Below are 13,472 nucleotides of genomic sequence, written 5' to 3'. Positions count from 1 at the left end.
CAGCAGCCCTCATTGTCCACCATGTTCTGGGAGTCAGAAGGTGAACCCAAAGAAGAACATATAGTTATGCTCCCCAATATTGGAAGGAGACAAGATTGCCGGGCAAAAATTGGGAACTTGGGGGTGGGGTGGGATGGGGCTAAGGGGAGATGGGGAGAGAAAAATATGAAGGGGAGGATGGGGAGAGCATGGGGGAATGGGATAGTTGGGATAAAGGAAGGGTAAATATGGAAGCAAGGAAGTATATATCTTAATTAAGAGAGCCATTTTAGGGTTGGCAAGAGTCTTGACTCTAGAGGGGTTCCCAGGTATTCAGGGAGATATCCCCGGCAAAATAAATTCTTAAAGAGAAGCAGTTCAAAAGTTTTGTATACACATTGATTTAAAAAAATTATTTAAGTGAGGTCAATAAAGTTATTTGTTTTGATGATATTTAAAAGCTAAGATAGACAGAATTTCCCTTTCATGCTACTAACAATCATATATTGCCTTGTGTCACTTCGATGTATGTGACTGCTTACACAGAAGCTTAAGATTTTCTAAACAGCTACATGATTTATATAATGGTATATAACAGGATTTACTGTTATTACTACCACTTCTGGTCTCTAGCTCTCTGTGGTAGGCATTTATGCTAACTTAATGTCACAGTACCGTCTCTCAACCTTGGCAAAAGTGATAACTATCCATGCCTCTGAGGAAGCATGCTGCGAAGAGTTATGTCATGTGTACGCAATCTCAACATGTTAAAAACTCTTAGTTCTTACAAGACAGCAATGCAACCTGCTCTGAAACAGAGAAGAACAAGCACGGTGTGCAAATTCACTGGATCAGTATTCCAATACCAAAGGAAGCGTTCTGACTTCTCAGACACGGGAATAAGGAATAAATTCAATAAGAAGTGGTCGTAAAATTCAAAATCCATTTTTGTTACTGGACTTGGATCATGAGCAAATCCAATTCCCTACCTGAGAGTGACCTGCAGCCATTTTGGTTATTGGGCTGTATTTCATAGCCTTCTGCACAGTGGCACTTGTAGGTTCCATATGTATTGATGCATTGCTGACTACAGGGGAAGCCCGAAGAACATTCATCAATGTCTACACATGTTTTACCATCATCCTTCAGTTGGAATCCAGGCCAGCACTTGCACTGGGGTAAAAGAAAAGAATGATTAACAGATGTCACTGTCATTGTCTATTGTTTTTGGTTATCTCTTTAGCAAGGTTCACCCTGGAAAGACATCTTAAGTAATGGAAAGGCATCCTGTCACCTCCCAAATAAGCTTAGTAAAATTACATATATTATGCAAAGTTAAATTAGCATCTGACCTTCCAAATCTGGGAAGATTAGAAGTGAATTGGTACCACTAAAGCCAGATAGCTAAAAGGGAGTATTGCAAAACCCAGACATAAGACAGTACCTTCTATTCAATCTTTTTCTTAAAAATGTATTTCTTTTATTATTGGAGAATATACTACAATTACACCATTATCTTCTTCTTTTTCTTTCTCCAAACCTTTCCATATAACTATCCCTTATCTCTTTCATATCAATGCCCTCTTTTTCATTAACTGTTGTTAAATGTATATAGGTATATACTTATATATTCATATATATGGAAATACAATCAAAACAATTTTGATTAATACATGAGATTTTTTCTATGGACTGAAAGCATACTTGGTGGGTTTTTATTATTAATATTGTTGTTCTTATTCTTAAATTTGATCTATTTTGTGTTTAAGTAAGAGAATTTGCGTTAAGTGTTCTTGCTATTAAACTTGATCCTCTCTGTAGTTAAGTAAGAGAATTTGTAGATATTGAAAACTGAATTAGGAACAAACTTTCGAAACAACTGAAATAATTTTTTACAGCTACTTATAACATTTTGTGGGCTTCATCATTTATTTGAGAATGAAGGAGATGGCAAAGCTTTTTACTTCTTAGGAAACCTATCAGGTGACACATGCTCATAATATTAATTCATATTTTTAATATAAATATTCATATACAATAAAAGAGGTGATACCTGCAAATTAATGTGCCCAGAATTTAGATAAATATGTTTTCTGCAGTATTTTTATGAAGAGTGAATCCCATAAGCCAGTGGTTCTCAACCTTTCTAATGTTTCAACCATTTGATACAGTTTTTCACTTTGTGGTGAACCCCAACCTTAAAATTATTTTCATTACTATTTCATAACTGTAACTTTGCTAATATTATGAACTATAATGTAAACATTTGTGTTTTCTCATGGCCTTAGGTGACCCATGAGAAAGGGTCTTTCAACCCACAAAGGGGTCATGACCCATATATTGAGACCTGCTGCCATAATTCCTTGGAACTTCCAACTTTAACAATTTCCATGAACATTGTGTCATAAGACTCAGCAATGGGATGCATTGTTTAAATCTCTAGAACCCACTGTCGGTTTAGGAAATACTCCAAAACCAATAGTCCGATTTCACAGTCTCTTCATATTTCAACTGAGACTGTGACGCCCATCAATAAAAATCATCCTGCATCCTGATCTAGTGATGCCATTGCTTACACTAAATTTGTGATGTGCACAAGCAACACTACACTCTGCACCTAAATTTATGAACAATGAGGCGTCGTGGTGGTGACACCTTTAATCTCAGCACTTAGGAGGCAGAGGCAGGTGGATCTCTGTGTGTTTGAGCTCGGCCTGGTCTGTAAAGTCATAAAGTGAGTTACAAGTCAGCCAGAATTATTACACAGAGAAAAATCTGTCTTGAAATACTGAAAAAAATACTAGTGGAAGGAGAGTCAGTTACTTAAGTGTCTGATTTGCAACAAGAGAACCCTACTCGGGATCCCTGATATGCATGTAAGAAGCAACTGAGAATCAGAGAGAGACCCTGAAAAAATGATAAGGTAGTAATTGATCAAGGAAAATGCTTCTTGCCTCCATGAACACTGACATGCATGATTACATAGCCTGAGTTCAGAGACATGTACAGACATGCATGGATACACATGATACATTCCTACAGCATTCAATTTACACCTTCTTTTTTTAAATAAAGAGTTAAAAAATAAAAGGAAGAATTTGTTAGAAAGGGAACTGATATCACTTGACAGTACTAGAAATTAAATCACTTGATAATGTAGGTAAAATGCCAGAATCTGACTGTTGGACACAATGGTTGAATCAAAGCATTTTTTAAGCTGAGGTCTGTAAAACGGCTGCATGCTTTTCAGAGAATCTCTGTTTAAATGTGATCCCTGAAATCACTGTGGATGTCAGTGTCACCCTGAAAGAAGCATTTATCATACACATAACTTCAGTAAATCAAACTTATAGAAAAGTAATTCATTGAAGGTAAATGGCAGAATTAAAACATATATGTGTGAGTGTGTGTGTGTGTGTGCATGTGTGTATACATAATTATATATGTGGAACTATATAATAAAAGTATAAGGTTTCTAGAAAATGTTTATTCTTTAAAAGGGAAATATTTTAAAATATTTTCTCCTCAATCCAATAACCATGCTTATTTTTTAAAGTCCTATATCTGAATTGTTAAAATGTAACTGGAAGAAATTCTAGGATGCTAGTATGTAATTTTAAAAGATTAAAGGTTCATTTTGTTTCCATATATTACAAAAATATAAGAGTAAAAAATGATCAAACCTTTGCTTGAAATATTGTAGGAAAATATTGTGAATACTCAATTAATCTTATTTCTTTCATCATTTGGATTTATTCCACACTCTGATTTATGAAAAATTACTTATGACTGTGGAAAACAGAGAGATAGAGTTATCCAAGATTTTCCTGTTATTTTCAAAAAGTATCTTTACAATTATGCAGGAATTTTGACAAATATGTATTCTTTTGCTTTTGCAATATAATGGTAATATTTTTATTCCCAAAGTATATGACAATTTATTCTTCTTATATCTCTAAAGTTCACATTGAATCAATTATAACTTTTTAAATTTTTTATGTGTATAAGAAATTGAATGTATGCTGTGTATGCTGGGTATGTATGTGTTTGCCCACATATGCAAAAGCTGAGGTCAAAAGAGCTTATTAGGAGCCTAGTCTCCTATCTTCTGCCGAAAGGTCTTAGTGTCTCTAAATGTGGCTCTCACCCCTTTGGGTCGCTGAGTAGCCACTGGAATGCCAGCAGCTTCCTGTCTCTGCCCCCCAATGCTAATTAGCAGGTGTGTGCTGCCACACACAGTTTATATGTATGCTGAGGATTTGAACTCATAAGATCTTGTCTTCTTGCTTTCAGAAAAAAGTGTTCTTGCCCACTGATTCATCTCCTCAGACCCCGATTTTCACTTTTTAGTTATTATGCTAATAACATTTTTTTAATGTGTGAATTGTTCTTTATTCCTAAGGTCTAAGTTTTTCTTTTCTAAGCAGGTTTCATTGAAAGACTGAAGGAAGATTTGCTATCATTTTGTGTTGGTATTACAGCAAGAAATAGGTTACTAGAAAGTTTTTCATTCCTTATAAGAGAGAAACCCACATAACATATTTTTCCCAGAAAATACAAGCATTGCAGTGGTGGTTTGAACAGGACTTGCTCCCACAGATTCCTGTATTTGAATGTTTGGTCCATAGGTAGTGGCACTGTTAGGAGTTGTGGCCTTGCTGGGGAAAGTGTGTCACTGTGGGTGGGTGTAGACATTGAGGTCTCAGATGCTCAAACTAGACCCAGTATGGCAGTCACTTCCTGCTGCCTGTGACTCTGAATGCAGAACTCTCAGCTCCTTCTCCAGCACCAACTCTGCCTACATGCTGCCATGCTTCCAAGCATGATGAAAATGGACTAAATCACTGAACTTTAAGGAGTCTTAATTAAATATTTTCCTTTATAAAAGTTGCTGTGGTTATGGTGTCTCTTTCACCAATATAAGCCCTAACTAAAACAATTGTGTGGGATACATACCTCTTCCACTCAACCGTTATCCATGATTATATGATGTACAAAGGGACAAAAGCCCTCCCCTCTCTATGTGTGTGTGTGTTTGTTTGTGTGTATGTATATGTATAATGTATATATGTATACACATATGTGCATGTATATAAATGTGTTCATACATGTGTGTATATGTTTATTTGTATATACATGTATTTATATGCATATACGTATGGGTAGATGTTAGGTAGATAGAGGTAAACAATATGTGAAATATTTGGCTTTAATTTTCTTAACTATTTTATTTATAATACCGATCGTCTTATTTTTTAAAAAACATGTTTTATTTTATTGATTAATGTTGATATATGCACATTTGCATTTAAGACAATTATTTAAGGCAATTCTTCAGACTCTGTATAATTCTTAAAACTATATTAGTGTATTTTGTAGAAAATTATTACCTCATTACTAAACCCATTGAGAAAAGGCAACATCAAATGATATTTAGAAGATTTTAAGCATCAAGTATGGCAGGATGAAGGATCTGAAGATGATGCAGTATGAGAACATGGTGTCCTATGTGACACAGTCTCCTTCCAACAGGCTGGACTTCTGGGCACTAAGATTTCCTCACAATAAGAATTTTAAATGAGAATCTCATTTTCTATCATACACAAATTATCCAATGGTTGTGGTTTATATGTATTATATCTCTTTTTGTTGTGGCATTAAAACATTAAGTTACATTAATTGCAAAAAACAAAAGTAGAGATCGACTCTTAGTGTGTCAAATGGTATATATTTTTATGTATTATATTAATAAAACTATTATTTCTAATTTCAACTAATTGTTTACAATTCTATTAAAACCTTCTTGTGTGAAGTGGAGGATGGGAAGAGCTTGGGGGAAAAGGATGGTTGGGATATAGGAAGGGTGGATATGGGAACAAGGAAGTATATATCTTAATTAAGGGAGCCATTCTAGGGTTGGCAGAGACTTGACTCTAGAGGGGTTCCCAGGTGTCCAGGAAGACGCCCCCAGCTAGTTCCTTGGGCAGCTGAGGAGAGGGTGGCAGAAATGTCCAGATCCTATTGCCATACTCATGAATATCTTGCATATCACCATAGAACCTTCACCTGGCATTGGATGAAGAAAATGACAGAGCCCCACATAGAAGCACCGGATTGAGCCCCCAAGGTCCTGATGAGGAGCAAAAGGAGGGAGATCATGAGCAAGGAAGTCAGGACCGTGAGGAGTGCATTTACCCATTGAGACGGTGGGACAGATCTAACGGGAGACCACCAAGTCCAGTTGGAATGGGACTGATGGAACAGGGGACCAAACCGGACTCTCTGAATGTGGCTGACGGTGGAGGAGGACTGAGAAACCAAGGACAACGGCGATAAGCATGAACTCTACAGCATGGACGGGCTCACTGTGAGCTTTGTCAGTTTGGTTGCTCACCTTCCTGGACTTAGGGGGAGCTGGGAGGACTTTGGACTTAACATAGTGAAGGGAACCCTGATGGCTCTTTGGCTTGGAGAGGGGCGGAGTGGGGGTATGGGTGGAAGGGAGGGGAGGGAAGGGGGAGGAGGAGGGGAGGAGATGGAAATTTTTAATAAAAAAAATGAGGAAAAAAAACCTTGTATTCAGAAAACATTACTGTATTTTTAAAGTTAAAATTGCTAAATTGTGCTTCTATTCTCTCAGCTTGTAAACATTTGTTGCAAAAGTTTACTATTCAATACATACTCCTTTATTAAGTGTGGTCCTGACTCAATGGCTGTGCCTCTTTCTTCCTGGGGTATAGTGCTTACACACATCTATATGGTGTATGTCTATAAGATCAACTGCCTTTTAAAACAAAATCGAATCCATTTCTGAACCATATAGCTTCTTTAATACTTCTTTTATCCCATTTTCAATTTTTCTGTGCTAGGGAGCCAACCTAATGTCCTGCGTATGGTAAGCAAATATTCTACCAATGACTTTCATTTTAAGAACTAATATTTCACTTTTTATTTCTATTTTCTGTAGGAAAAGTCTGAATGTTGATATTCCTGGAATATATGGGTATATACATACACATAATTATTGTGATGGTTTGAATGAAAAACGCCCCCCAAAGGCCATAGGTACTAGCACTATTGGGAGGTGTAATCTTCTTTGAGTAGTTGTGACCTTGTAGGAGGAATTTTATCACTGGGAATAGGATTAGGGTTTCAGTGTCTCAAGAAACATCCGGTATTCATTTCTTCTTCCTTCTGTGTGGGGATCCAGATGTAGAACTGACAGTTCCTTCTCCAGTACAATGCCTACCTGAATGCCACCCTGCTTCCAACCACAACAGTAATGGACTAAACCCCTGAAAAGTAAGACCCAATTAAATATTTCCTTTATTAGAGTTGGAGTTGGTATGCTGTATCTTCACAGCAGTAGAAACCCTAAGAGAGAAGCTAGAACCAGTTACTGGGGTATTTCTGTGACAGACTGACCATGGTATTTTTAGAGGAATGTGGACTTTGGTTTAGGGAAGCAGTAGAATGCTTTAAGCATATCTCACTGGACTATTACTAGTTAAAGCATAAAAGACGTTGGTGCTGGGGGTGATTTGAACTCTGGGCGCCTGAATCAAGGGGTTTCAGAGGAAAAGAATGTTAGTATGTGTCCTAGAGACTGTTGTGATATTTTGGTGAAGAATGCAGTTGCTTTCTGCTCTTTTCTAAAAAAAAAAAAAAAAAAAAAAAAATTGCTGGAGGTTAAATTGGAAAGTTTGGGATTAATTTCAGTTGTGGAAGAGATTTCAAAACAGGCTCTCGTGAGGACTGTGTTGTATGGTTATTAGTATCCATGCATATGCAGATCTATAATGACAATGAGCAAACGGCAAGGAAAGTTTCAAAATGTACAATTGGGGAGAAAAGACACAACAGGAATCGGTACAGAGCTAAGACTTGTGTTCAAGGACATTAAAAGATTAAAGAAAATCCTTACGTGAAAGGGAATGGATGGGAGCGATGGCCTCAGGGCAAGACCCTACCTAAGCTTCCCACTTGTGAAAAGGAATTAAAGACAAGAGCAGTGCCACTTCTGGTGGTGCACACTTTAATCCCAGCAGTCTGGAGGCAGAGGCTGGCAGATCACTGAGATCAAGGCCAGCCTGATTTACACTGGGAGTTCCAGGACAGTCAAGCTTAAGCTTTGAAGGAAAGCACTGAAAACAGAAAGTCGATAAAGATACAATTGACAGAGGGATCCATATCTCAGTCCCAGCAAGCAGCAGAACTTGGCAGCTTCGGCCATGTGGTTCTGGCTTTAGAGTCTAGGATAGAAGAAAGGGGCTGTGTGGTCTCCTCCACTACTACGGAAAGCAGCTGAGGCCAGGTGTGTGTCACGGGGGTCGCGGTGCTTCTCAACAGCAATAGAAACCTAAGACATATATATACATATACATATATATATATATTATATATCATATAATCCTTATCAAATGGAGTTAGATAATCATAAGGCCAGAAACTTAGAAATCAAAAATAGCCAGTTTGCTATTTGGTTGAAATTTCCTTATGCAGAAATGTGTCTTCATAGACTAGTACTACAGTCAGGAAAAACTGCCTGACATTTTCATGCTGGACTCAGCTTTTTTTTCTCAGGCCTTCTTTACAGAACTCACCAAGTCTCTGCTGAGCCACTGGTAATGAGTGAAAACTACCAGTTCTCACTACATGACTTAACCTTTGAGACTACGAACGCCTGACGTGCTTCTTATTCTGATAGTTTGTAAAGATCCCCCCACGAATAGCTGTGCCCCCACAACCCTATGCTTCTAGATGTATCTGTCTTATGTGAGTCTTTTAAGCATATGTAGCCATTATATTTGTGTGTGTCAGGTACCCATCGAGATGAAACGTGGTTGTTGGATCCCTATGAACCGAATTACAGACAGTTGTCAGCTGCTCTGTGGCTACTGGGAAGTGAACCCGGTCTCTGAGAGAGCAGAAAGTGTTTCTATCTGCTGAGCCATTTCTATAGATATTGCATTTATAAATGTATGTAAAATCACACATTAAGGTTACTTTTGACCAAGTACCATGTCCATAAATGTACAGATTTCCTAACGTGAGTTCTACAGGTAAAGAACTCAGTAGAAAAAACTCTATCTCCAGTGATATTTTCAATTGATTATAGGCTACCTCTTTAATGAAGACATAGCCCTTTGCTAATTCTCCTGACTCACTGTCCAGTTGAAAAAAATAAAATAGGAGTTTTGGAGTGAGTCAATTTTTTCATGAGGCAGGGAACTGTGCCATGGACCTTGCACACATGAATGACATGTTCTATCAAAGCAGTTAAGAAGTCAGGGTAGAAATTAATTGTTCTTAATGGAGTTTCCCAATCAATCATCAATTTTAACAATACTGACTCAGTAGTAGTATAATGCATCCATGACTTTAAAAGCTATATATCTGTCCATAATTTTCCAGTGAGTCTTTCTCTTCATGAAAACTCTACTAGTAAAAAGTGATGAGGTAATTAGGTATGAATTAAGTTTACTGTACTTATTTGAAGTTCTAATAATGCAAGATTTATGTATTTCCTTCATAATATTTATAATAATGTACCTTTTTAAATTTTAAAATGAATAATGCCCACCCACTGCTCTAAAATAATGTGCAATAGGAAGAAGGAGGAGGAATGAAAACTTAAGTTTCATGTATCTTTTTACAGCTATTAACTTCTCACTGTCTCTAAACTCTCCCCTTTCCTTATTCTGAAAGTTGTGCCATTTCATTATCCCTAACAATGTTCTATAACTCTCATATATACATTATTATCCTTTTTCAGATAGAAATTCTTCTGTAAATCCCTTTAGCTAGAAACATTCCAGTGCTTTTCAAGTTTTAAGGTCATCCTGGAAATAAAGTTTTTATTGTATCATTTTCTGACGTTTCACCTGATTTTCTATTTTTGATGAGTGCCTACCTTGTAACTTACTGGCAAATCCTGACAGTCTTGAGAGCATCCACTGACTTTCTTGCTCAGACATTCATTTATGTGGCAGTTCCTCTCATCTGAGCCGTCACCGCAGTCATCCCTATTATCACAGAGACCACCGCTGGGAATGCACCTACCATTTTTGCACATAAAAAATGAACTGTTGCATGAATGTTCTGCAAAAAGAAAATAAAACATACGGAATATAAAAAACATGACACTGTCTGCTGCTGTTCTAGGAACCACTGGGATAACTTGTATTTAAAAAAAAAATTACAGTGAGTAAATGTGCATATAAGATGCTGCCCAGGTTGGGTTCAGGTTTTATGAACAATGTAAAGGAGGCCAAGAGCAAGCATTCTACTCCTGATTTGCAATTACTGAGGACCTATCTTTCCTATGAAATCAGCATTCAGAAGATGCATACATAGCAATATTAATGCATTCTATCTCATTCACACGGTGAATAATGAGTTCAAAGGTGTAAGATGACTTGACATTTCCCCCAAGCTATATATCTCTGAGAAATTATTTGTCACTAAAGCTGAGAAGGTAGATGAGGTGGATATGGATAAATTCATTTCTTCCAGAAAATACAGCACTGACATTTTAAGTCAGGGCATAAGAAAAGGACATTGATGGTGAACAATAGCTCCTCCAAATACACCTTTAGAAAGAATTCAGCTTGCAGCTACCTACACTGGAAGGCTGAACGTGAGTACTAATAGCATGTGATTAAAAAAATAAACTTAATTACACATACGGGATGTCAGGAAAATTTGAGTTTGCACTACAATAAAAGCCAAACATTTTTTGTTAGAGTGAAGCGTTACATAAAGTAGTTAGGCTGGACATTTCTGTGAGTGTGGACCTGTATGTATATAACATGTTCTTGTATTTCTGTTCTGATGATATGTAATACTATCCAATTTGTACATGTGATAGCGAGAGTAATATGGACTATTTCTAAGTAAATTTTTTCAAGTATATTCTTATTTAAAAATTTATTGAAATATAATAATTATACATCCTTATGGAATACATAATATGATAGCATAATGATGTTTGTTCAAATCTTAATTTATCGTGTACTTTAACTTTTATGTAAGTCTACATAAAAAAAATTTCCACATAAATAAAATATATATAAAAGATTAAAGATGGACCTTGGAATACATGCCACATACCTATAATTCTACCATTTAAGAGATGGGTGTAAGAGAAGAGATGTTAGAGGTCATATTTGGCTATACAGTTTGAAGTCAGCCTGAACTATACAAGAACCTGCCTCAAAACAACAGCTAAAAAGATTAAGAAGATGTATTTGTGAGGTGAGAGAGCAGAGTAATTAAAAGATTGTTTGGCAAAACCTTATGTGAAAATGGAAGGTACTTCATGGAACTAGCAAAAACATCATGTGTTTGACTACATATGTCTATTTTACTGAAAAACCTAACCAGACATAAATCAAAACAAAACTCCAGAATCATGGCATGGTGGTTCAGGCTTCTCAATTCAGTGCATAGAAGGCTGAGGCAAGAGAATTCCGAGTTTGCGGGAAGCCTAGGCTAAGTAGAGAAGCCCTGTCTCAAAGAAGCAAAAGTAAAACATTCAGAAGAAAGCTGAATGTGAACAGTATTGTATACTGTCGTACCTGCACTCCTGCACTTTTGGTTGAGTGGGGCCTCATCGGAACCATCGGGACAGTCAACATCACCATCACACTGCCATAGAGCGTTCACTAGGCAGCGCCCATCAGCACATTGGAACTCTCCCGTGCCGCACTGCCGGTATCCTAGAAAAGAGGAAGCAAGCCTTTTACAAGCTTCTATTATAGAAATAAATCAGCGCATAGTACACTCCATCAACCAGGAGGCAACCCGGACCTTTGTGAAAAATACTTCTCATTGCTTTCCATTACTGCCTTAAGAAATGCTTGTTGCGTGAAGGCAGGAATAAAGGTCAAATATAAACTTAGAAACAAGGTACCATGTTTCTAGGTAAGAAAGATGACTGTACCACACAAGCAGCTCTGTCTATTCAGTGATTGTCTCCATCCAACCCATTTCTCTTAGGATGAGGTACAGGATGAAAATTACTAGAACCTTCTTCAAGAGTAAGTTTCTTGGTTAGATTTATATCAGAACATATGAGTAAACTGATTCTGAGCTATAGTAACTATTCACTGTAGCTGTAATATTATATTTATGTTTGACAAAATTATTTATTGTAAAAAATGCTAACATAAGAAAAATAAATTCTATATATAGAAAGTAAGCACAAAAATATGCAAAAAGTATCCAACATGCAAAATTTTGGGGGTCATTTCTCCAATATGCCGATTCAAGGCATCAATGAAAGTCAGATCATAAAATGAGCCATCATTTGTTAAGGTTCACACCTGTTCATTTGAATTATATTTGTGTTTGACTTTTTAGTTGGAATTTATAATGAGATTTCCTTATTTGTAAACGATAAACTAAGTCATTCCTAGTAAGTGTTAAAAAAAACTAGGGAATTGTTCTTCTTTTAAAAGTAGAATTGTATGACTTAATAAAGTACTAGTAGCAAAGACAACTCATATCATATCATATCATAGGTTTTGTTATACTGGATGGTGAAGCTGTAGTCTGGCAGCCTATACCCACACTAGCCGTTTGTCCCTGTTACTAAGTACAGCAAGTCCTTCCTAGCTCCATCTGCAACAAATCTTCCCTCAGCCGTCTAAGCACAGCTCTTTGTTTGTCTTTTCTACAAAATCTTGTTTCTACTTGACAACTCCCAGTTCCCACTAGTTAATTAAACATCATTGCTTGTAACATCTTCCTTTAGAAATTTCTTTTAGAAATTAAAAGGAAAAAATTACTAAGCAAAGGCTGTCAAATTCATGTCTCTTAGGATTCTAACTGTTCAGTTTTGGCAGCATTTTTGTTGCTCTTGACTGCACACTCTCTACCCAGTTAAGTATTCATAATCCACTCTCTGGAGCTTTTTTTAAAAATCATCCTGTATAAAAACCCTTTCTGATCCAACTTACAAGAGTGCAGGTGGAACCTTGCACTCTAGCTCTAGAAAATTGTTTTCCTTTGTTTTAAATTGTTATTTCTTTCCTATTTATTTCTTATTTTTGTTTTGGCTCTGTCTGTCTCTTTCCTTCATTGTGCTAACTTGAGTCCTAACCCCAGCACTAACGAACAACACAGTAATGTGGCACATCAGCCCCCCTTTTCTGGTCTCTAGAACCTCAATTTCAAATCCCCAACCATTTATTACGTATCTTTCCTGCATTATAAAAACTGCTTCTCACTCACCTGTGTTGTAATGCCCTTCAGCAATTCAAGTGAACTGGGAATGCCTTTCTCCTGCTGCATCCCATAGCTGAATAGCTATGAATGAGGTCCGAGTATCTGTTTCCTTCCACACTGCCTGATTCAGAGTCACATTGTTCACCTTTAGAATAGTCTGGTAACTTCCTAGCCAGTTTATATTCACCTTATCTTTCTTATTTTCCCTTCAAGTACTTTTCCTCCCATGGTGGAAGAGATGTTTCTAAAACTTAAATTTTACT

At 36.8% G+C, this 13,472-nt stretch overlaps 1 protein-coding gene across 1 annotated transcript in view; it reads right to left on the bottom strand.

Annotated features, from left to right (window-relative positions):
- Lrp1b (LDL receptor related protein 1B) overlaps nt 1-13,472 on the bottom strand; it is a 1,542,993-nt gene that overhangs the window by 234,315 nt on the left and 1,295,206 nt on the right. The window contains exons 54-56 of the mRNA XM_042055373.1: nt 11,559-11,699; nt 9,893-10,080; nt 969-1,152 (exon numbers count right to left, since the gene is read on the bottom strand). Of these exons, the coding sequence (XP_041911307.1) occupies nt 969-1,152; nt 9,893-10,080; nt 11,559-11,699 (513 nt within the window). The remainder of the gene's footprint in view (nt 1-968; nt 1,153-9,892; nt 10,081-11,558; nt 11,700-13,472) is intronic.

The sequence above is a fragment of the Arvicola amphibius genome, chromosome 7 (assembly GCF_903992535.2).
Source record: "Arvicola amphibius chromosome 7, mArvAmp1.2, whole genome shotgun sequence".
In the NCBI taxonomy this organism is placed as follows: domain Eukaryota; kingdom Metazoa; phylum Chordata; class Mammalia; order Rodentia; family Cricetidae; genus Arvicola; species Arvicola amphibius.
Note: the sequence above shows the minus strand (reverse complement) of the source record. Positions and strands in the feature narration are given on the sequence as shown.